The sequence below is a fragment of the Podarcis bocagei genome (genome assembly GCF_964188305.1).
Source record: "Podarcis bocagei genome assembly, chromosome: 9".
Lineage (NCBI taxonomy): Eukaryota > Metazoa > Chordata > Lepidosauria > Squamata > Lacertidae > Podarcis > Podarcis bocagei.
The window spans coordinates 21,183,936-21,208,433 of record NC_138134.1 but is presented as its reverse complement, the minus strand read 5'-3'; the positions used below and the strand labels follow the sequence as shown (position 1 = coordinate 21,208,433).

General features: G+C 45.2%; 1 protein-coding gene across 1 annotated transcript; it reads left to right on the top strand.

The window, feature by feature from the left end:
• The first annotated feature begins 5,748 nt into the window (after positions 1–5,748).
• On the top strand, positions 5,749–23,245 carry TMEM33 (transmembrane protein 33). The gene is made up of 7 exons (XM_081209107.1): positions 5,749–6,048; positions 10,504–10,598; positions 12,471–12,658; positions 14,587–14,654; positions 15,220–15,353; positions 16,999–17,082; positions 18,279–23,245. The coding sequence occupies exons 1-7, from the start codon at positions 5,992–5,994 to the stop codon at positions 18,406–18,408; spliced, it is 756 nt and encodes a 251-aa protein (XP_081065233.1). The 5' UTR covers positions 5,749–5,991; the 3' UTR covers positions 18,409–23,245.
• The last annotated feature ends 1,253 nt before the right edge of the window (positions 23,246–24,498 follow it).

Genomic DNA, 24,498 nt, shown 5'->3' with positions numbered 1-24,498 from the left:
AATCAGCCTTCTTTATGGTCCAGCTCTCACTTCCATACATCACTACTGGGGAAACCATAGCTTTAACTATATGGACCTTTGTTGGCAAGGTGATGTCTCTGTTTTTAAAGAGGCTGTCTAGGTTTATCATTGCTTTCCTCCCAAGAAGCAGGCGTGACTTTTAATTTCATGACTGCTATCACCATCTGCAGTGATCATGGAGCCCAAGAAAGCAAAATCTCTCGCTGCCTTCATTTCTTCCCCTTCTATTTGCCAGGAGGTGATGGGACCAGTGGCCATGATCTTCGTTTTTTTGATGTTGAGCTTCAGACCATATTTTGCACTCTCCTCTTTCACCCTCATTAAAAGGTTCTTTAATTCCTCCTCACTTTCTGCCATCAAGGTTGTGTCATCTGCATATCTGAGGTTGTTGATATTTCTTCTGGCAATCTTAATTCCAGCTAGGGATTCATCCTGCCCAGCCTTTCACATGATGAATTCTGCATATAAGTTAAATAAGCAGGGAGACAATATAATAATAATAATAATAATAAATTTTATTTATATCCCGCCCTCCCCAGCCAAAGCCGGGCTCAGGGCGGCTAACAACAACCAAATAATCAGTAAAATAATCACACAATCTAAAAATATTCATTATAAAAATTAATTAAATCAAATTGATGGCAACCAATTAAGCAGAATTATGTGTAGGTTGCCAGAGGAGGGAGTCAGGCTGCGCCCTGACCAAAGGCCTGGCGGAACAACTCTGTCTTGCAGGCCCTGCGGAAAGATGTCAGGTCCCGCAGGGCCCTAGTCTCTTTTGACAGAGCATTCCACCAGTTTGGAGCTGCAGCCGAGAAGGCCCTGGCTCTAGTTGAGGCCAGCCTAACCTCTCTGAGGCCTGGGACCTTGAGGATGTTATTATTTGCAGACCGTAGGTTTCTCTGTGGGGCATACCAGGAGAGGCGGTCCCGTAGGTACGAGGGTCCTAGGCCGTATAGGGCTTTAAAGGTTAAAACCAGCACCTTAAACCTGATCCTGTACTCCACCGGGAGCCAGTGCAGCTGGTATAATACCGGATGAATGTGCTCTCGCAGCGGAGACCCCATAAGGAGTCTCGCCGCGGCATTCTGCACCCGCTGGAGTTTCTGGGTCAGTCTCAAGGGCAGCCCCACGTAGAGCGAGTTACAGTAATCCAGTCTGGAGGTGACCGTCGCATGGATCACAGTGGCTAGGTCAGGACGAGAGAGATAAGGGGCCAACTGCTTAGCTTGGCGGAGATGAAAAAATGCCGCCTTTGTTATAGCTGTAATCTGCGACTCCATAGAGAGGGAGGTATCGAAGATTACACCCAAACTCTTAACGGACGGTGCTGGCACTAATTGCACCCCCGCAAGAGATGGGAGTTGCCCCCTCGATCCCATATCGTCCCGCCCCAGCCAGAGGACCTCTGTCTTCGAAGGATTTAACTTCAACCGGCTCCCACGTAACCATCCAGCCACAGCTTCCAGACATCTGGTCAGTGTGTCTGGGGCCGAGTCAGGATGGCCATCCATCAACAGATAGAGTTGGGTGTCATCAGCATACTGATGGCAACCCAGCCCAAAACTCCGGACAAGCTGGGCGAGGGGGCGCATAAAGATGTTAAAAAGCATCGGGGAGAGAATTGCACCCTGAGGCACTCCACACACCAAGGAGTGGCGTGATGACAATTCCCCCCCAAGCGCCACCCTCTGTCCCCGACCAGAGAGAAACGAGCGCAGCCATTGAAGGACTGTGCCCTGGATCCCCACGTCGGCAAGGCGGTGGTCCAGGAGTTCGTGATCGACCATGTCAAAGGCTGCTGACAGATCTAGAAGAATCAGCAGCCCTGACCCGCCTCGATCCAGCTGCCTACGGAGATCATCTGTTAGGGCGACCAGAGCCGTCTCGGTCCCATGACCAGCACGGAAGCCGGACTGGAATGGGTCCAGAGCAGATGTTTCATCCAGAAACCTACCAAGCTGTTCAGCAACCACTCTCTCAATCACCTTACCCAGGAATGGAAGATTCGAGACCGGGCGGTAATTGGATAGATCTGAGGGATCTAATGATGTTTTCTTTAAGAGCGGACGCACCACCGCCTCCTTCAGTTCCCCTGGGAATATCCCGGTGCCAAGGGACAAATTGATGATATCCCCCAGGGGGCCCCGCACCTCGTCTGGACACGCTCTAATCAGCCATGACGGGCACGGGTCAAGAGGACAGGTGGTGGGCTTTCCAGCTTGGAGGAATCTGTCCACATCGGCTGGAGATATCCGGTCAAAGTGGTCCAATACTGGACCCGAGGACAGTCGAGGGGCCTCCAGTTCCTTTATTGTATCCAAATTGGCAGGGAGGTCATGGCGGAGCGACAAGACCTTCTCCGCAAAAAAGCTCGCAAATGCCTCACAGCTGTGTGTCAGATTGTTATTTAAATTTGGCTGTCCCTCAAGGGACGTTAAAGACCGAATTATACTAAATAATTGCGCCGGGCGAGAGCTAGCGGATGCAATGGAGGCCGCGAAGTAAGACTTCTTAGCAGCCTTCACTGCCATCTCATAGGTTTTCATAAAAACCCTATAAGATGTTCTTGAGGCTCCGTCACGGGCACCCCGCCATACTCGCTCTAGCCGTCTGAGGTCCCGCTTCATTTTCCGAAGCTCCTCGGTAAACCAGGGAGCCCGGTTTCTGCGGGGTCGCAGAGGGCGCTTAGGTGCGATCTCATCAATGGCTGCCAGGAGCTGGGTATTCCAGCCCTCAACAAGCTCAGTCAATGAGTCGCCAGGGGGAGCAAGGTCCCGCAAGGCTTGACGGAATCTATCCGGGTCCATCAGCCTCCGCGGGCGAGCCCAAATCGGCTCGCCACCTAAGCAGGGTGGGGGTGGAAAGTCAATCCTGGCTTTCAGAGCGTAGTGATCAGACCATGGCACCTTCATCGAAGGAGACATGATCACATCTATACCGGCGCCAAAGATCAAATCCAGCGTGTGGCCTGCTTGATGTGTGGGGCCCGAAACAAACTGGGAGAGCCCTAGTGTCGCCATGGAAGACACCAGGTCCAGAGCCTGTGAGGAGGGAGTGGCATCAGCGTGGAAGTTGAAGTCTCCCAATACCAATAGGTTAGGGAACTCCAAGGCCCAGCCGGCCACCGCCTCCAGCAGGCCTGACAGGGTGGCTGCTGGTGCGCTAGGTGGCCGGTACACCAGCCAGACAGCCAAGCTCTCCTCGGAGCCCCACACTAGGCCAACACATTCAATGCCGGGGATCGATGGCGATGGTAGAGCCCTGAAAGAACAATCTTCCCGGATTAATACTGCCACCCCTCCCCCCCGGCCCACGGTCCGTGACTGGTGGAGGACGGAGAAACCCGGGGGCGCCATCTCTCGTAAGGTAACAGTTACCCCTTCGCGCACCCAGGTCTCCGTCACACAAGCCAGGTCAACTCCCTGCGAGATAAAGAAATCTCGCAGGGTAGTAGTTTTGTTGCCTATAGACCTGGCATTGCACAACACCAGTGAAGGAGGTGAGTAATCCTTGCTCGCCCTACCCTCGTCTCTCGGGATGGGGCGCAGATTGGAAGGGGTACGAGCATATCCATATCTCGATCCCCTTCGCCTATAACATCTGCCCCCACCGCCATACCTCCCTCGCCCCTCCACGGTCGCAATCCCAAGCCTCATACTAACCTCCATTTACAAATAGAAAACAAAACAACCAAAACAATTATGCCCAAACAAAACCAATCCCCGCCCCACATACAGCCTTGTCGTACTCCTTTCCCAATTTTGAACCAATCAGTTGTTCCATATCCAGTTATAACTGCTGCTTCTTGTCCCACATAGAGATTTCTCAGGAGACAGATGAGGTGATCAAATACAGTCATACCTTGGGTTAAATATGCTTCAGGTTGAGCATTTTCATTTTTCAGGTTACACTCCGCAGTGACCCGGAAGTAATGGAATGTGTTACTTCCGGGTTTCGCCGCTCGCGCATGCGCAGGCGCTCAAAAATGACGTCACGCGCATGCGCAGAAGCGGTGAATTGCGACCCACACATGCACAGGTTGCATTCTACTCAGGATGCGAACGGGGCTCCGGAACGGATCCCATTCGCATCCAGAGGTACCACTGTACTCTAATTTACCAGGAACATTTAGGAGACTAACCTAGTCCCCCTAGTCCACTGACCACAAGCCACTGATTAGCATCTAAAGTCTCTCTCTGTGTGTCTGAATGTATGTGTTAAGACCATTAAAAAAAAAAAGCATACCCTCCAACATTTCTCCGATGAAAATAGGGACGTTCACATTCCATAATAATAACTTTACTATTTATACCCCACACATTTTATGGGGTTGCCCCAGCACTCTGGGAAGCTTCCAAAATATATAAAAACATAACAGAACATTTTAAAAAACCTTCCCTATACAGGGTTGCCTTCAGACAGCTTGGGAGTTGAATAACTCCATACCTTCCAACATTTCTGCAATGAAAATAGGGACGTCCTAAGGAAAAGTGGGACGTTTCGGGATCAAATCAGAAACCAGGACGGCTTCTCTAAATCAGGGACATCCCTGGAAAATAGGGACACTTGGAGGATCTGAAAATGCCTGACGGCACCACTGCGCACTATGATTGAACTACGTTGAATGCCATTCTCCCTCAGCCACATCTTTGTGTGTGTTTATGCAAGATCAATGTTGGTTGACTGTGATCAACTGCTCCACAGATTCTTGGATTTCAACCTGCATCTGTTTTAAAATTAATGTACCTACCACTTGTATGCCATAGTGACTTCTCATGTCAGACTCATCTCCTCAGGGCTGGCTTACCCATAGGTGCTAGGGGTGCGGGGCACCCGGGCGCCAGGCTCTCAGGGCCGCTAGGCCGAGAATCTGGGGCTGATATTTGGAGTCCAGGGATTGAAGAGCCAGGCCAGCCGACAGCTGCTGCCGAGAGCAGTAGAGCCCGCCAGAGCGTCACAGGCTTTTCTGCTGCGGGCGCTGAGTTGTTTATTTAAATTGTATACCCGCTGTTACCTTAAAATGGAAACTTAAACTGATGGAACATCAGAATACCCAGATGGGTGGGGTATAAATAAATTATTATTATTATTATTATTATTATTATTATTATTATTATTATTATTATTATTATTATTATTGCAGCTTGCGGATTTAACATATAGAATAAGAGAACAAGAAGGATATATGTTTCAAGAAGATTGGAAAATGCTTATTGCATATATGGAGGAAAATTGTGTACACTTGAAAACGTTGGCAGCATTAAGATAAATTCAACAGTGTAAACAAGTTTGATAGATGTAAAAATGGAATACTGAATGGTTTAGTTTATGTAAAATATGCAGGGATTTATGATATGTAAAATGAACCACAGAAAGAAAAGAAGGGAGGTCACTGACGTTTTAAGGTTGTTTCAATGAATATTCTAAATTGTAAAACATAAGATTTAATTATACACACACACACACACACACATATATATATGTATAATTTTTATTAAATTATAAATATATAAAACATATATAAAATAAAAATGAGAGGGAAAAGAAATGCATGAAAAGCACCCTGCCCGGTTCCAAAAGTAAATACCAAGGCGACCTTGACCCGAAGTCAGGCGGCTGCGCCTCGAAGACTACATTACCCAGCATGCTCCACCGGATGACCGCCACCCGTACCCGAGCGACCCGGAAGCCGCCCCTCTGCGCCTGCGCGACGCGGGATTCTCAGCGGCGGGGCTGCCTTGAGGAGTGTCCCTCGTTCGCTGGCCTCCTTCCGCGCACCTGCTGCCGCCGCCGCCGCCAACCACCGCCTCTTCCTTCCCCGCTTCCGGCCTGCCAGATACGGCCCTCGCGCGCGGCACGAGCAGGACCCGCTCTCCGCTTAATCCTCTCGTCGCCGATCCTCTCCTTTCCTTCTTCTTCCTCCTCCTCCTCCTCGCGCCCCGAGCGGAGCCGGTGGGCGGCGCGGCCATGGCGGACACGGCGCAGAACGGGCCCATGCAGGGAGGCGCGGGCGGCGGAGCCGTGGTGAGTTGAGTCCGGCGGGGGCGGCCTAGCGCGGCCTTCGCGACCCTGCTTCGACCCACGGCGGGGCGGCATCCCAACGCTCCGCCTGAGAGGATTATATTTTATTTTATTCGAAACCGGCCTCACGCCTCTTCAGCCTCTGGGGTAGCTCAGTCGGTAGAGCCGGGGACTGTTAACCTCAGGGTCGTGGGTTCGAGTTCCACACATCAGGCAAAAGGCAGAGCTGTCAACTTTTCCTTTTTCTCGCGAGGAATCCTATTCGGAATAAGGGGATTTCCCTTAAAAAAAGGGAAACGTTGACAGCTATGAAAAGGATTCCTGCATGTCGCAGGGGGTTGGGTTAGATGACCGTGCGGAGGGGTCCCTTCCAACTCTGTGAACTGCCCTGAGACCCCCTGGTATAGGGCGGGATATAAATTCAATTAATAATAACAATTCTGTCCTTCTGTGAGCCTATACATGTGCTCCCATGGAGAGCCGTATGTGGTTTTCTTCATAGGGAGAGCTCTGATTTCAGGTCGTTTCAAATCTGTGGGTTGTCTCCAGTATTGTACCCCCTTCTTGTAGCAGGGCAAATCTGCTCAAATTCTGAGATTGGGGGTGTTGTAGCTCACCCCCTAAGCCCAGTTTTCAGGGCTACGAATGAGGCAGTAATTGATTAAGTTACCGTATACACCGCCTTTATCTTCCAAGTGGCTTAAGGTGGTCTACATGGTTGTCCTCCATATTTTCATCCTTCACAAGAACCCTGTGAGGCAGGTTAGGCTGAGAGATGGTGGCTGGCCCAAGGTCACCCAGTGAGCTTCACGGCTGAGTGGTGATTCAAACTGTGGCCTCCCAGGTCATAGTCCCAATGCTTTAACTGTTCATGGATCAATGGGCACATGTGGGAGCAGATCGACACAACCACACGCCTCCCCCCTCACCTCCATTGAGGGTTTCTTCTGAATCTCTGATAGTTGTGTAGAGGAGGGAATTTGGATGTCTGCAGAGGCAGTTTTGTCACCGTGACAGTGTCCCCTGTTTCACATCTCCATTAGAAGTTGCCCTCTCTTGCCTCTTAATTGCCCTTGAGAAGTTTCAGTTCCTCTTAACTTTTTTAATCTAAAGCTTCCAGGCTTGGCCTTTTCCTCTCCACTGCTGCCTTTGGCAAAGGTTTGTGGAACAGGCTGAAGGAGCCGACTCAGTGTCAAGCATCCTAAGTTGTTCTGGCTGTTTTCTGAAACATGGGCTATACAACAGATGTTTAGGTTACTGCACTAGTACATAGGTATTTAGGAAGTTGCTTGATGCTAAGACCATTGGTGTCTTTAGTTCTGTATTGCCTATACAGTGGTCCCTCGGGTTACATACACTTCAGGTTACAGATTCCGCTAACCCAGAAATAGTACCTCGGGTTAAGAACTTTGCTTCAGGATGAGAACAGAAATCGTGGTGCGGTGGCAGCAGGAGGCCCCATTAGCTAAAGTGGTGCTTCAGGTTAAGAACAGTTTCAGGTTAAGAATGGACCTCCGGAACGAATTAAGTGCTTAACCCGAGGTACCACTGTACCACGGATGGGGAGCCCCGGCTTGTGAGCCACATTTGGCTTGCCAAGCCATTTTCCCCAAACCACAGACACCTGTCTCATGCCTAGCACCGTATGTGATGTTGAGTATATGGGAACGGCTGGCGATGTGGTCTAAACCACTGAGCCTCTTGGGCTTGTTGATCGGAAGGTCAGCAGTTCGAATCTGTGCAACGGGGTGAGCTCCTGTTGCTCTGTCCCAGCTTCTGCTAACCTAGCAGTTCGAAAGCATCCAAGTGCAAGTAGATAAATAGTTACCACTGCCACGGGAAGGTAAATGGCGTTTCCGTGCTCTCTGGTTTCCGTCACGGTGTTCCATTGCACCAGAAGCGGTTTAGTCATGTTGGCCACATGACCTGAAAAGCTGTTTGTGGACAAACGCCGGCTCCCTAGGTCTGAAGTGAGATGAGCACCGCAACCCCATAGTTGCTTTTGACTGGACTTAATCGTCCAGGAGTCCTTTACCTGTGGGGCAAGTAGAAATATGGTTGGATCCTTTTAGAAATCGTGAATAAACTCCCTGTGCATCAGTTTAATCCTGCTTGCTTTTGGTGCAGAAAACAGGCTTGAGCACCCTGTGCATCAGCTGACACATGGGGAGTTAAATCCTGCTGGGTCACTATCTCCCTCCACTCCTGTGGGCAAACTTTGACAACTGGGTGGCCCAGCACACCTTCAAAAGTGGTCTGTAGTGTATGCGGAGGTAAAAATCTGACTCACTGGGCCAAAATGATTTCCCTCCCTTTCCACACTGACTGGTAAAGAGACTAAAAAATGTTACCTACAGCACATGCTATTGTGGGTTGGAGTCCAGTTCACCAGCTGTTTCCTCAATTGTCAGGTGTATATGCACATTGGATCTAAAAGAAAAAAAGTGTAAAGGTTGGAATGAAGTGGCAATAGGATGCCAAAACCATGTAGTAAATTCTTTTATGGGCTGAATGTGAATGCATTTGGAAATTTGCAAACCGATGAACTAAAAGCATATTTTGGAAAAGGGCAGGGAACTGGGAACAGTCAAGTTCTGGGCAATTTGATTCATTTCTTGTCTATGTAAGATGGGTGTGACTGCCTCCCTGGAAACCAGATTTACCTTTCCCCATTTAGTTTATAGGCAGGCAGGGCCATTGGCAAAATGTTCAGGTTAGGTGGTATTTCCACATACACATAACAACTTGCAACACTGTATTAGTCATGGTGAAATGCACAAGCAGTTTCATGCTACCGGTGGTAGTTCATGCTGGGCCTGCTTAACTTGTGATCCACTAAGCCAGATGCAGACCACCAGCTGTTTATTTGCACTCACAAAATACTTAACAGCCTATTTGTTTTTGCAATCCTGAGCAGGAACCAACAACAAAAGCTTTTTATGAGCTGCCTGGCTGATGGGGTTGCATTTGGCTTGATAGGTTTGCACAACATGTGGCCCTTCAACAGGTGCTTTGCCTTGATAGAATGTAGTTGTAGTACACTTTGCAGTACTGCATTGGTGAAACTATTAGCAGACTGTGTCATAGCTACTTCTATCCTCTTGCAGGAAATTTTTGAATTGGACCTTCAGATAGGAATCATACCTGATGCTAGATGGACTTCTGGGGAAAACACGAAACACTGAGTTCTGATAGCTTCCTTATCTTCCATAAACATACAGCCTAAAAGTTTTATCTGCTAGCAGGTTAACAGAAGAAACTTTCTTTGTTTTTGTTTGTTTTTAATGACTGTCCCACAATATGGTGGTGACTTCATTTTCTACATACAGTGGTGCCTCGCAAGACGAAAAGAATCCGTTCTGTGATTCTCTTCGTCTAGCGGTTTTTTCGTCTTGCGAAGCAAGCCCATTGAAGGATTAGCGGATTAGCGCTATTAGCGGCTTTTAGCGGCTTATCTGTTGATCGGATCAGCTGATAAGCGGCTTAGCGGCTTAGAAAAAGGGGGGGAGGGGGGAAAACCAGCAGGAACTCGCAAGACATTGTCGTCTTGCGAAGCAAGCCCATAGGAAATTCGTTTTGCGAAGCACCTCCAAAATGGAAAACTCTTCCGTCTAGCGAGTTTTCCGTCTTGCGAGGCATTCGTCTTGTGGGGCACCACTGTAGAACTGCTCCCATGGCATTTTATATGGTAAATGCCTGCACTACTGAAAATACCCTGAGAGTTCTTATAGGTGACTGCAGCCACTGCTGTTGCCCTGACTGCTCAGAGATGGGAGGGATTGCTAGTTCAGTTAGTCACCACCTGTCCTAGCCATGAGGCAAAGTAGATATCTTCATTCTGTGAGCAATGGAGGGCTATACTGGGCTTCCTTGGAACCTAGACTGAGTAGGGATTGGTTTTGGGATGTCCTGTTCCATTCCAGAAGGTGGTGAAGTTCACCAGAACTGCTTCCTAGCCACTATCTGCCATGGGTGCTAGCAGAGAGCAGCTGAGTTATCCTCGTGGTTCTCAAAGAGCAGATTTTCAAAGTAAACCCTCTTAATTATTATTATTTTAATTTATTGCCTGACTTTCACCCTATGATCCCCGGGGGGTTACAACAGTTTAAACTGTGACATTAAAAACAGTTTTTAAAATTTACAGTTACAAAAATGCAATCACGAAACATAGGTCTTTAGAAGTCTCATAATTATGTCTTCCAAATTTAAGAGCAACTGTGTGGTGATTGCTTTTTTATCTGTTATTTACACTTGCATTTATGAAAAAGCCAAAGTTTTGTGTTCTTCATATTGCCTGTTATCTATGATGGTTCTGGATCTGGTCAGTTTGGTGGGTATTTGTTCTTTAACAGTTGGTAAAACAGTGGGTTGCTTTGGGAGGGTGGATGGGATAGAAATTTAATAAATAAAAACAATAAATAAATGTTTATTCACTAACTACTTTTCCTTTCATTACAGCAATTTTTGATTACTAATAAGTTGGATACAGCAATGTGGCTTTCCCGCATATTCACAGTTTACTGTTCGGCTTTATTTGTCCTGCCTCTTCTAGGGTATGTATAATAATGTTCTTTAAAGCAGTAGTGCCCCTGATATCCTTAGAAAGGACACTGATTTTTTTAGTGACAGAATGAAACAGAAAACATACATTATGCTTAAAAGCTCTATCACATTTTAGATGCATATACAGTTGTTCTAATCCAGGTAAAGTTAAGCTTTTGTTACTTCCCATCCATTTTAATATGAGATACAGTGGTGCCTCGCAAGACGAAATTAATTCTTTCCGCAAGTTTTTTCTTCTTGCGAGTTTTTCGTCTTGTGATGCACGGTTTCCCATAGGAATGCATTGAAAATCAATTAATGCGTTCCTAGGGAAACCGCCTTCAGACCAGGTCCGGGGACAGTCTGTCCCCCGACCTCTTCTGAAGGCTGGGGGGGGGGGGGGACAAGGGCTTTTCTTCCCACCGCCAGCCTTCAGAAGGCTGTTCTGAAGGCTGGCGGTGGGAAGAAAAGCCCTTCTCCCCACCTCCCGCCCCGCAAGCTCCGGGGACAGGAGGGCTTTGCTGCCGACTGCCAGCATTTTAAAAGCCCCCGCTGTCCCGGGGCGATTTTAAAATGCTGGTGGGTGGCAGCGAAAGCTTCGCTGCCGCCCGCCAGCATTTTAAGATCGCCTGGGACAGCAGAGAAGTCTCCGCTGCCCCGGGGGCTTTTAAAATGCTGGGGGTCGGCAGCGAAGGCTTCGCTGCCGTCCGCCAGCATTTTAAGATTGCCCGGGACAGCAGAGAAGTCTCCGCTGCCCCGGGGGCTTTTAAAATGCTGGGGGTCGGCAGCGAAACCTTCGCTGCCACCCGCCAGCATTTTAAGATCGCCCGGGACAGCAGAGAAGTCTCCGCTGCCCCGGGGGCTTTTAAAATGCTGGGGGTCGGCAGCGAAGGCTTCGCTGCCGCCTGCCAGCATTTTAAGATCGCCCGGGACAGCAGAGAAGTCTCCGCTGCCCCGGGGGCTTTTAAAATGCTGGGGGTCGGCAGCGAAGCCTTCGCTGCCACCCGCCAGCATTTTAAGATCGCCCGGGACAGCAGATCTATATCTATATTCTATATTCTATATTCTATATTCTATATTCTATATTCTATATTCTTAGCTGTCCATTGGAAATCAATGTAGTGTATAGATGCGAAATAGCAGTCAGTGATATGGGGCAGAAGATTTTCCAGTGCTTTATTTTTATGTGGGAGTTTTAACTTTCATTAAGTTCATTAGTGACAACAAAAGGATGCCTATTTCAACTACAGTAATAGGCAAGCTTAGCAATTTCAAAGTTTGTAGCTTTGCTTACTGAATGCTAAATTAGATCACTCTCTAGGCCATCAGAAAATGTTTAAATGGTGACTGAAAGATTTCCAATGCAAATTAGCCTAAATTTGCATAGGAAAAAATCCAGGAAACCTATATCACTGACTTTGGTTGGACTTTGACCAATATTTTGCAAATATCAGTGCTTGATATTTGGTTCTGTTTAAGAACCAACTTTACACCTGTTCAGTAATCTGTACATTATACACCTTCAGCTCAAGTGAGTGTCATTTATTGTTTAGGTTTTGATATTGTCGTTTAACTAGATTCCAGTTATTACGTTATTGTTTCTCTGCCATTTTTCTCTCCAAAGAAACGTCAAATAGATAACTGCATTGAAAATACTTTTAAATGACATTCTTCCCCTCCCCCCCACTCTCCCAAACTTGGCACACCTGTAGAGTTCAGTGCCAAGCACCAGGAATGCTTCTCAGACTGAGTAACAGTTACATCTTGGCAGAGCTTAGCAGGGCGGGCTTCAGAGACTGAAATGATGATGCAATTCTCTTGGGAGGAAGACTTGAAGCCACAACTCGGTTTGTATGGTAACCTCTCCTTTGATAATTCTCAAGGTTGCATGAAGCAGCTAGCTTTTATCAACGTGCCTTGCTGGCAAATGCTCTCACCAGCGCCCTTCGACTTCACCAAAGGCTACCACATTTTCAGCTAAGCAGGGCGTTCCTGGCTCAAGCCTTGCTGGAGGACAGCTGCCACTACCTTTTGTATTCCCTCATCTTTGTCAATTCCTACCCTGTTACAAGTATCCTTTCTACAAGTCTTGTAATACTTCCAGTTCTGTAATAGTTTGATTGTGCTTTTGCTGTCATAGAGTGCTAGACTTAAATCAGGGATTACTCCAGCTCATACCTTAGCTCAGCCACAAAGCCTACAGGGTGATGACGGGCCAGATTCACGTTCTTGCGTATCTGCGTTTTTTACTTTCGGGATGTCCCATGATCATAATATTAAGTAGTTGTGTTCTTTGTTATAAATCAAGCACCGCTAGGAGTTCTTTCTTTTAATAATAATAATAATTCTTATTATTATTTATTATTTATACCCCTCCCATCTGGCTGGGTTTCCCCAGCCACTCTGGGCAGCTTCCAACAAAACACTAAAATACCTATTAAACATTAAAAGCTTCCCTAAACAGGGCTGCTTCTCAGATGTGTTCTAAAAGTCTGGTGGTAGTTCTTCTCTTTGACATCTGGTGGGAGGGCATTCCACAGGGTGGGTGCCACTACCGAGAAGGCCCTCTGCCTGGTTCCCTGTAACTCCACTTCTTGCAGTAAGGGAACCGCCAGAAGGCCCTCGGTGCTGGACCTCAGTGTCCGGGCAGAACGATGGAGATGGAGACTCTCCTTCAAGTATACTTGGCCAAGGCCATTTAGGGCTTTAAAGGAAAGCACCAACACTTTGAATTGTGCTTGGAAATGTACTGGGAGCCAGTGTAGGTCTTTCAAGACAGGTGTTATGTGGTCTCGGCGGCCGCCCCCAGTCACCAGTCTAGCTGCCGCATTCTGGATTAGTTGTAGTTTCCGGGTCACCTTCAAAGGTAGCCCCATATTATTTTCCAGTGTACTTCTTATAAATAAAAATGTTGGTGTGGGGGGAGCAAAATTTTATTCTGAAAGTGTGGCCCACAGGAAAAGGTTAGAGAACCACTGGACTGGAGTCAGAGGTGGAGGGAGGGGGGTACAGTGGGTGCGGGCCGCCCCGGGTGTCACCACTGAGGAGGGTGACAAAATGCCAGGCGGCATTCACCATGGAGCCTGCAGCACGCCCAAGCCACATGTCTATCCTGGGAGAGACACGGTGGCTTGAGCGCACACAAGCTCCATGCTGCCCAAATGGTCCACCCGCTACCTCCCCCCCAGCTGTAGGGCGGCTGAGTGGGAGGAGGCAGGCAGACTCTGGAGGCCCCACGGTGCGCCCTGCCCTCTCCCCACCCCAATGGGTGGCTTGCCTCTATCCTGGGCGCGCCACCCCAGGCGCCCAAGCAGCTTCCTCCGCCGCTGACTGGAGTAATCAACTACAAGGAGGTAAAGCTCAGGGGAGAGGGGTGCTGTACTCTTCCTCTCCCCCCCCCCCGCCTTATGTGTGCTTTTTGTTGTTAGTGAAATTACCACCTCACTTCCTGCTTTATATATGTATAGGGCAGTCACACAAATTAAGGCCTCATCACCTCTAGTCTCACCCTAGACAGAAGCACCACCCTTATTAACTCTTATTTATTACCTATCGACGTAATGTATCTGAATCAAAATAAACAAGTGAGCTCATATTTCTTAGCCCCATCAATTTATTTAATAAGGTTGCAATCCTATACCTGCTTCTGAGAAGACCTGTATAGGATTTCACTCTAAAACATTGATCTACTGATTTCAACCCTGGCCCTACATAAGTTAAGTACACACAAACTGCTGGATGCCTATACTTCTACAAGTGCATACTGCTAACCATCATTTTCAAATTCCATTCCATGATTACTAAGTGTTTAATAAAGCTGCCTAACTTTAATCACCTGAATCTTAAGGTCCAAACGTTTTCTCATACAAAAGAATCTGAATTTAAAGCAAGAGATTGCAAGCTTGCATGCTGACACAAGTGGACGATGTGCTTGAATATTCAGACTATAGTGTGAAATAACATGCGTGAGGTTGTAATTCTCCTTAACTTTCACTTCAGTGAGTATTTTCCCAGTTCTGTTGTTTTCTTTGCTTCACGCTGCCACCTACACAAAGAAGGTTCTTGATGTAAGTATGTTGTTAGTGTATGATCTTGTGCCCTTTACTTGCCACATTGCTCTTTGTAAGGAGGGCAGGATTCAGATGAGACATGGATTTTTAAAGGGGCAAACTGAGAACGGGGATCTGGCTATTTTCTGCCACAGTTTAAAGGGACAGCTGTTGCTCATCCAGTGCTGCTGCTTCTATCAAAGGCTTAGCAAGTAGGAAAGAAAAGGATACGCGTGGAGAGCCAGAATGTTTGATGAGGACTGAGGAGACTTGGGTTCAAATCCCCATGCAGCTGTGATGCTCGCTGGGTGACCTTGATCATTATTCAATCTAACTTCCCTCGCAGGGTTGTTTGGGTTAAATGGTGGCAGTGGGGAACTGAAACTGAATATTAGGTTGACCGTTTCCTGCATAATAAACATTGTAGCAAGGTTTGCAAAATTCTTCAGTTTTCCTGCTTATTTAGACTGCCATCCAAGGTTTATAAAATAATTATAGCATAGCTGAAAGTATTCCCAAGGTTTGACGTTGTATACATCACACAAAGTTTCCTGACATTGCTTTTTTACTCCCTTTTTTCAAGGCACGAGGTTCAAATAGTCTTCTTTTCCTAAGAAATCTCTTGGACAAGTTAAATGCTAATCAGCAAAACATCCTGAAATTTATAGCTTGCAATGAGATCTTCTTGATGCCGGCTACTGTGTTTATGCTTTTCAGGTATGAGATGAAACATTAACCTTTATTTTTATTTGGATAGTGTTCTATAACTGCTTGGGAATACAGAATCAGACTGTTTCTTGTTTATCATTGCAATGTCCCTATAAGGGACCGTCCTTGCAGTCTGAAAACTAAGGTCGGGTTGTGATTTTCTCACCATCTCCTGACCCTGTGGCTGTGCTGCACTGAGAACCTTATTTTTAAGATGCACAGGGTTTGCTTGCTGTCGAATGTAAGGATGGTTTCTTGATCCTTAAGGCAAAGATCAGCATGGTCTGTTCTTGTTCTTTTGGAGAAATTTTACTTTCATGTATGATCCTTAAGGCAAAGATCAGCATAGTCTGTTCTTGTTATTTTGGAGAAATTTTACTTTCGTGTACATGAAGAAAGCTCTGGTTCAGATGCCAAAAAGACAATATTGCATTTTAAGTGTCTGTTATTTTGTAAAGGTAAAGGGACCCCTGACCGTTAGGTCCAGTCGTGGCCGACTCTGGGGTTGCGGTGCTCATCTCGCTTTACTGGCCGAGGGAGCCGGCGTAGAGCTTCCGGGTCATGCATGACTAAGCCGCTTCTGGCGAACCAGAGCAGCGCACGGAAATGCCACCCGCATCCCATGTTATTTTGTAGCATTGTATTTAATTTAGGGTTATATTCAAAGTAGCATCAAAATGTTCTATCAGTGAAATAATTTCTCGTTGTTCTACAGAATGTTCCGACCCTCTCCTCCCACTGTGCACCCCTAATTCTGTTCTGGAGTTCCCCCAGCCCTCTAGAGCAGATTAGGGGGTGGAACAGGGTGTGCACAGGCGGAGGAGAGGGGTGAAGTCTGTTGTACAAGCGAAACCCATTCCCCTTGCACAGTTATTTATTTAAATACCATCCTTTGTATCTAAGCCACCTTGCAGACCACTGGGGGAAGAATGGCATATACCCGTAATTTATTATTTATTGATTGAATTTATATACCTCCCTATACCCAGAGGTCTCAGGGGCGTTCACAGAACAAAATCAAAATACAAAACCACAAAATATATAAAACAAGAAAATAAAAAGAATACCCCCCCAAAAAAACCCACATTTTAAAAGGGCATAGGATGTCAATCAACCAAAGGCACCTAAAGGTGTATAATGAAAGTGGCAGCGAATGTCCCTGGGGAGAGCATTCCACAGACGGGGAGCCACTGCAAACTTCCAGGTCCCATTGAATTCAGTGGAATTTATTTCTAAGTACAGGTAAATATGCACAGAATTCTGCCATAAGGGAGCTCCTTCCAGTGCATGCTTGCCCAAGAGAAAGGTCTACTGAACACAGTGGACTTGCTTCTGAGTAAACATACACTAAAGTTACATAATTTCATGGCAGGAGGGGCAACACTAGTTCCTTTATAAGGTTTTAATGTTTCAGCCATCTTGACGCATTTTATTTAATGATCTGCGGCTGTCGCGGCTGTCATTCATCACTGTGTGTGCAAGTCAGATACTGCGTGAAAACATTTATTTAGTTGTAAGGGTCTTTTGCAGGTCAAAGCAGTTACTATGTGTGAAGACAAACATAAGATGGTGTCTTACTACAAATCCTACACTGTCTCCTTTTAAATAAATCTACCCCTCCACCACCCCACCTTTTTTCTTCTGTTCTTTTCAGTGGGCAGGGAAGCTTGCTGCAGCCATTTATTTACTACAGATTTCTTACACTCCGTTATTCCTCCCGCCGAAATCCATATTGCCGGTAAGAAACCAATTATGATTTAAAGCTGTTGTTGTCTGTAAATACAGTGCTTAAACAGTTGGCTCCTTTGTGTTGCCATATCATGGACTAAGAAGAGGAGTTAAAGGAAGTAATTAAAAACATGAAGATGGGAAAGTCACCTGGCTCTGATGGATTCTCAGCCTCCTTCTACAAAACATTTAAGGAACAAACACTTCCACAAATGGCCAGGCTATACAATGATATTTTAGCCGGTAACCTACTTCCTGCAACCTGGAAGCATTCAAGAATCATAGTTATTCTCAAACCTCACAAGGACTCCACCAATATCATACCAAGCAATCTCTTTATTAAATCTAGATTATAAAATCTTTATGGCCAATCTGGTCAATAGATTAAAAACATTTATTGGCAGCTGTATACAGACAGACCAATCTGGGTTTGTTCCAGGGTGAAGAGTTACTGATCCAATAAGGAAATTATTGAACATTTTTATTTCATTACAAAAAATCATAACCTTTAACAAGCCTCTCGCTTGATATTTTAAAACTATTTGATTGTCTAGAACCAAATTATCTAATGGAAATAGTTAAGAAATGTGATTTTGGCCAAAAAAAATTGTAAAAGCTTTCGAAGGCATATATAGATATAGATATAGCTATAGATGATATAGATATAGATTAGAATAAATAATTCAGATTGCTCCCCACCCCAAATGTTTAGTCATAGAACAAAACAGGGACATCCTCTGTTGCCCATTAGTTGTCTTAATTTTAGAAACATTGGTAATCAAATTACACAATGCCCTCTCTGGTACGGGAATGGTTTCGTCCCGTAATGTGTGTTTAAATGTTTTTGTACTTCTGCAAACCTCAGAATCTCTCTGGCTATGGTAATATGGCTCTAGTAAGGAAGGCAGCCCTGTTTAGGGAAGTTTTTAATGACTGATGTTTTAATGTATTTTTAATCTCTTCTTGGAAGCCGCCCAGAGGTGCTGGGGAAACCCAGCCAGATGGGCAGGGTATTAATAATAATAATAATAATAATAATAATAATAATAATAATAATAATAATAATAATAATTACTGTATTATAATTATTATTATTCTCCTCCTCCTCCTCGTTATTATTGATTTTGATGAAGGTTTAGGTTTGAGTGAGATGTAGGAGCTACTGTTGCAAAGATATTTCTGTAAAAAGTGCCTTGTTATTTTCAGAACCCTCTTCACGGAACTTCGGATTGTCGTTGAGCATGTCATCATGAAACCGTCGTGCCCGGCGTTTGTACGAAGGCTCTGTGTCAGCAGCATTTCTTTTATAAGCAGACTGGCACCAACAGTTGCATAGTCAACGCTGGAAACATGCGTATGTTTGTCTGATGAACTTTCTAAGCAGCTGGTATTTCTGCTGGTGATTTATAAATTCTGGATCTCAGTCAAGGTTGTATGGAAACATGTTTTCTTCCAAGAGCCTGTTCTGTGAATTGTATCCTATATGTTTAAAAAGTCTTGTTTTTCAAGATGTTTCCGTGCTTTGTGGAAGATGAACGCTTGCCATCTTAGACAGAATACTTTCCAATGCAAAACAGTGGCGACAACCCTGCCTTGAACAATATGGCTTTTGTGCTGTCATGTATGTCCTCTTTGATACTGAATGAAAATACTTATTCAAAAAATAATAATAATGTCCAGGCAATACTAGCTGGATTGTGTCTAACAAGCTGCAAGCTGTGGCTGCAACATAACTAGTAGCCTCTTAGGGGTACCTATTGAAATCTCTACCCATGCGGTACATTTGAGTCAGTATTCCTTCCATTCAGTAAATGAGACAGGTTTAGTCAATTGAGTAAATCATTGTGGTCAATACAAATCAATTGGCATCTACTTCAAATGTGAACTGTAGAACGAAGCATCAAATTTCATTGTTCTGATTTATTTAATGCTTTTGAAATGGAAAGCTCTCCACCCTTCCCTACGCACTTTATTTCTTTGTAAAGTAAATATTTCTCTAGATCATCTGACTGCCCTATTTTTTTTCCTGTCTCCCAAAAAGCAGGCTTCTTAAAATACCAGTCTTTGAAACGTCTGAATAATAAAGATGGATGTTACATTAATTTTCAATATACATTGGAAGTGTTGCCCTTGTGAGGTAATTTTTAAAGTTCTTGCAGTTAGGCTAGCTCCAAACACCATTGCATACTCATGATGCAATGCTAAACATGGCAGTAGCTGTAAATTTCATTATGACATAGGTCTGCCTTTCAAGTTATGAGCATGAATCTTCTCTCTTCCTCTACCTTCAGTTTATATGCATGGGCACAACTGCAGATGTGTTGGACCATAATGTGGCGTGGGCATGTGTCTCCTGCCCCATCCCTTTCTCATGTACACATTGGTCAGGAACACAGCTCTGTTGCGACCTCATAGGACTTCTGTCTCTGTGGGTGCTGCGCCTGCACAGGGAAGCATCCTGCTCAAACTAGAGGAATTATTTTATAAAGCAGAGGTGTGGAAACTCTGGCCCTCCAGATGATGTTGCTCTCCAACTCACATCTTCCTCAGCCAGTATGGCCAGGGGTCAGGGATGATGGGATTGCTAGTCTAAGACCTGGAGGGTTGCAAGTTTCCCACCACAGGAATAAAATAATATTGCAGTACTTCTTCCCTGGAGAAGAAGCGCTCTTCCAGTAATTGTAGCCTTATTTCAGTAGAAGTGGGGCTGTTGTCTTACAAAGCAGAGGTAATTGGAAGTCTGGTCATTTGCTATTTCAGCATACCAAGAAGGGAAAAAACTGCACAAACTGGTTCACTTAACAGATTCAGCAACCTAATAGTTTTGATTCCCATGATAAGCCGGTTATTGAATGTCCTGAGGACTGAAGAGCATTTTAAACTGAGTTGCTTCACACGTACATAACTTGCCGCCTTCTTCTTGAAGCAGAGCTGACCAACTTTGTAAAATTTTTGATCTGAGGGTTACATTCCTGTAGTCAAGCCACCTGGAGCTGTACACACTCGTATATGCACATGTACATAGCCCATCCCTTTTCAGTTGATCCTTGCAGATCTGCTGAGAAAAGGGCTGTTAGCCCCTCTCTGCTTCTGAAATGGTAACTGGGGAAGGGTTATTTGCATATCCACCAAGAGTCTGGGCAGAGAAATTTAAGCCTTTCTGATCACCCCAGTGCTGTGACGACTTCTTTTTTTTTGTTTGTTTTCATTTTTTATGTCACCCCCCAGAAAAATATGAGTGTGGGTGTGTTTTGGGGAGCCAGAAAAAGTTGGGGTTTGGGGGCGGAGGGCAATCAATTTAGGCATCTGTGTCTAACCAAACACCTTGGTGTTTATTAAAATTCTTCCTGGACTTGAGATTGGGGGTTGGTGTAGGCAGGTTGCTGTTTTTCATTGCTCTCCTGCCCCCACTTTCCCAGTTCCTAACTATGCAGGAGTATTCAGTTGTGTGATATTTCCCAGCCGAGCTGTTTGGTCCGAATCACGTAATATTACTTGGACCACTCAGAATACAACCTATTCCTGAGAAATACTCGGGAGAGGTTTTGCATAATGATAGCTGATGGTTTAGCGAACACATGTCCTAAACGCGCAACCCAGTCTGGGTGGTTCCTTGAGATAAATCCCCACTAAGTGTTCCAGGCTTACTCTTAAATGTGTTCAGCCCTCCTTGAGCCAGGGATAGTAAGACCTAGGCATCCTAAAAAGGGCCAGGAAGTATGTACGTTACAGCCATAGTCTTCTATGATATCTGATGGGGAACTTGCGCTGGGAAGATATGTAAACGTGTGTGTTTGTGTGTGTGCATCTTCTCCTTAAATGGAAGGCACTGTGCTGTCAGCTTGTTGCTATTTATGAAGATTAAGTTATTTTTTTCCCATTGAGTGCCTGCATTTTAGAATTGAGGAATTTGCCCAGGCACTATACTTACTCATTGATTCTTCTAAGCCACTTCATGATTTAGTGTCTTAACAACTGCATGAACCGAATGATACATTTAAATAATTTGCAACTTTGCCGCTGTTTTTAAAACTATGTTTCCTTGTAACTACCTTATTTCTTTTTGATTAAATGTGAATGTCATTTAGATTGAACTCATTCATTAGCTTGTCGAAGCCCACCCTGTGCATTGCTTGCTAAACTTCCGGGTATGGACAAATGCAGCTTTAAAAATGGCTGGTATGGCTGGTTGATTGCACTCCTTTTAGCTTTTTGGCCCATAAACATCTACTTATAGGGAAGGCGCACACTAGTGTGCAGGAATGCTTCATGCGTTTTTTCATCTAGGCTCTCTTGCTTTGAGGATTTTATAAAAATTTCTACAGCAATAAAGTGACTGTTGTGGTGGTAGCCTGGAATGAAATGTCTAAACCTATTTCAACGTTATTTGTAGTTGTATGTTGAATCCTGACGCTTGGAGTATAATTCCATTAGAGGAAAAGAAACACAACAGAGTCCTCACCCCAATCCAGCTGCAACTGCAGGCAACAAAACACACATAACTGGTCACTCAGGAATGTACATCTGCATTCTTATGAATCTCAATAAACATCCAGTCCTCACCCACAATGCTCAGTCAGTGATCACGCTTGCAAAGTCAGTGTTTGTATGCCATATCTATCTATCTATCTCTATCTATCTATCTATCTATCTATCTATCTATCTATCTATCCATCTATCTATCATCTATCTATCGTTGGATCTCTTGGAAGACTGTTTTTCAGAGATCTCAGGTTTATACCCCTCCCAGAACTATTACTTAATCAAGACAACTGGTTCCTGAATATGATTTTGAATGTCGGGATTTACAGCTAACTCAATTCCATTAGCCTTCTATATTTTATAGCCTTCTATATAAAAGTTGGGGTGCAAAGATCTGTTTAGGTTCCAGCCAAGGGTCTTGCAGGTCTATTACAAACAGCTTCTAAAAGTCCCCTCCAGTTTCAAAGTGGTGTACTGAGCAGCAGGGGGGCAGCAGTTGAGGGGCAGAGCTAATCTTCTACAGCCCCTCCCCGTGGCTCCTAGAAGTTGTTTTGTGGTAATTGAATCTTAGCCAAAGGCCTTGGGAGAATGAAAAACCTTCCTTCTTACCCTGTGCCCAGAGCTGTGTATACTCTCTGCTAAAACTAGAAATTTGCATCCCAAAAGACGTATGTGAGGTCCTCTGAAACATATGCAAATTGAGTATATTTGCATAATTTCTCAAGTAACTCGAACGTGTTGGCTGTTTTTCATAACTCTGGTATTCGTTATGGGGGACTGACCTGCCAGCACTGCAAAATGGGTGACTCTGTTTATACTACGGACCAGATCCAAGAGAACATGTGCAGAGCATCATCTAGGCCTGTGCATGTGGGGCCTTAGCTGGTGCAGGAAACAGATGGGTGCTAAAAAAGTCCTTTGTCAGCTATTGGGCAGGGAAAGGGGCTGCACTGGTATTGAATCCAGTTCAAGCATCTGTTTTAGAAGGATTTTAGCTTCCTGCCCAGCGCCATATGTCAGATTGGGCCCACCTAAGAATAGATGTGCACAGCGCTTAGCTGAATCAAGTTATACCGGTCTGTTCACATAGTACATTCCGTATATTTCCATGCAGAAGACCTGCTCCTTCCTTGGTAACGGCGCCATTTTTAGGTGGCAGATTGCTGCTGTACCCTGGCTGGCAGGGGCTGAGCATACATTTCAAAAAACCAATTGAGAAATTCATCACTTTCCCTGTCTTCGAGGACTGAGGCACAAAATGCTAATGCCGGCCTCAGAGGGGAAATAGTTCTCCTGCATATTTGAGAAAATGTGAAACCCTTTCAAGGAAATCTAATAAACATAATCATCGCAGCCTGCTGACACAAAGGAAAAAGGACCTCATTCGCTCTTTCTTTTTTATGCTGCAATTTAGTGGCCCCTGCTGATTTACAAATTGGATCACAACCGTAAATTATCCATGCCAGTACCTGTGAAAGTAAGCGCCGAGATCCATATTTATTTGGAGTTCTGCTTAAATCAGCAAAAATGATAAATTCGATGGTCTGAAATTGGAAATACCAAGGGCTTTCTGCAATGATTGTGCAAAATGTCTCCGCTCGTAATTTATTGTGACCCTCTTTCATTCACGACGCTCTGTATGCCTAATATTTATTTCAACGCAAATTAAATTGCACCCTCCTATGTTGTCACATCTCTGGTTTTATTGATGTTGTCAAAATCAAATTGTGTTCCCCCATACGCTCCTCACCCCCAAATTGTAAGCAGTCATAGTCACACCAGTTTAGATTGCAAAGGAGCATCTGTTATTAGAGTTTGGTTTCCCTTTGCTGCTTGGATGATGCAAGACGCGGGAATCATTGTGATGGTTTTTTGGAACAGCCTTGTAGAAGTGGGAAGTAAAAGGACAGTGAATCAGGATAAGGGCATAGTACTAGCTTCACAGCTGATGTAAGTGTACTGATGTACACTGATACACATATCCTGAAATGCCTTCTTTCTTACTACATTCTGGACACAATTCAATGAGCTTTGGCACATTCTTCTCCAAACAAGCCTTCTCTCCATTTCCCATTATCTCTACAGAGGTGGTGAAAATGAGGGGATGTGGTCAGGTACAAAGTACTGGCCTAAGGTTTAGTGGCGGCAGGAGAATGCTGCTAAGCACTCTAAATATTAACAAACATTCTTGGATGGTGCTGCTAGAATGCTTTCAAGCAGCTGGGAGTTGTGCTTAATTGCCAAAGTTGTGCTTAATTGCCGAAAAGGTGTCATGGCTTAGGCCTGCACCTTAATTACAATACAAGTGGAAGTGGTGGTGGGGAAAGGAACTCTGTGTCTGCTCAGAGTTTTGTTTACGCCTGGGTAAATATTATTCTACAGTGGTGCCTCGCAAGACGAAATTAATCCGTTCCACGAGTCTCTTCGTCTTGCGGTTTTCTTCGTCTTGTGAAGCACGGCTATTAGCGGCTTAGCGGCTATTAGCGGCTTAGCGGCTATTAGCGGCTTAGCGGCTTTAAGAAAAAGGAAACAAACTCGCAAGACGTTTCGTCTTGCAAAGCAAGCCCATAGGGAAATTCGTCTTGTGGAACGACTCAAAAAACGGAAAACTTTTTCATCTTGCGAGGCATTCGTCTTGCGAGGTACAGTGGTGCCTCGCAAGACGAAAAGAATCCGTTCTGTGATTCTCTTCGTCTAGCGGTTTTTTCGTCTTGCGAAGCAAGCCCATTGACAGATTAGCGGATTAGCGCTATTAGCGGCTTATCTGCTGATCGGATCAGCTGATAAGCGGCTTAGCGGCTTAGAAAAAGGGGGGGAGGAAAAAAACACAGCAGGAACTCGCAAGACATTGTCGTCTTGCGAAGCAAGCCCATAGGAAATTCGTTTTGCGAAGCATCTCCAAAACGGAAAACTCTTTCGTCTAGCGAGTTTTCCGTCTTGCGAG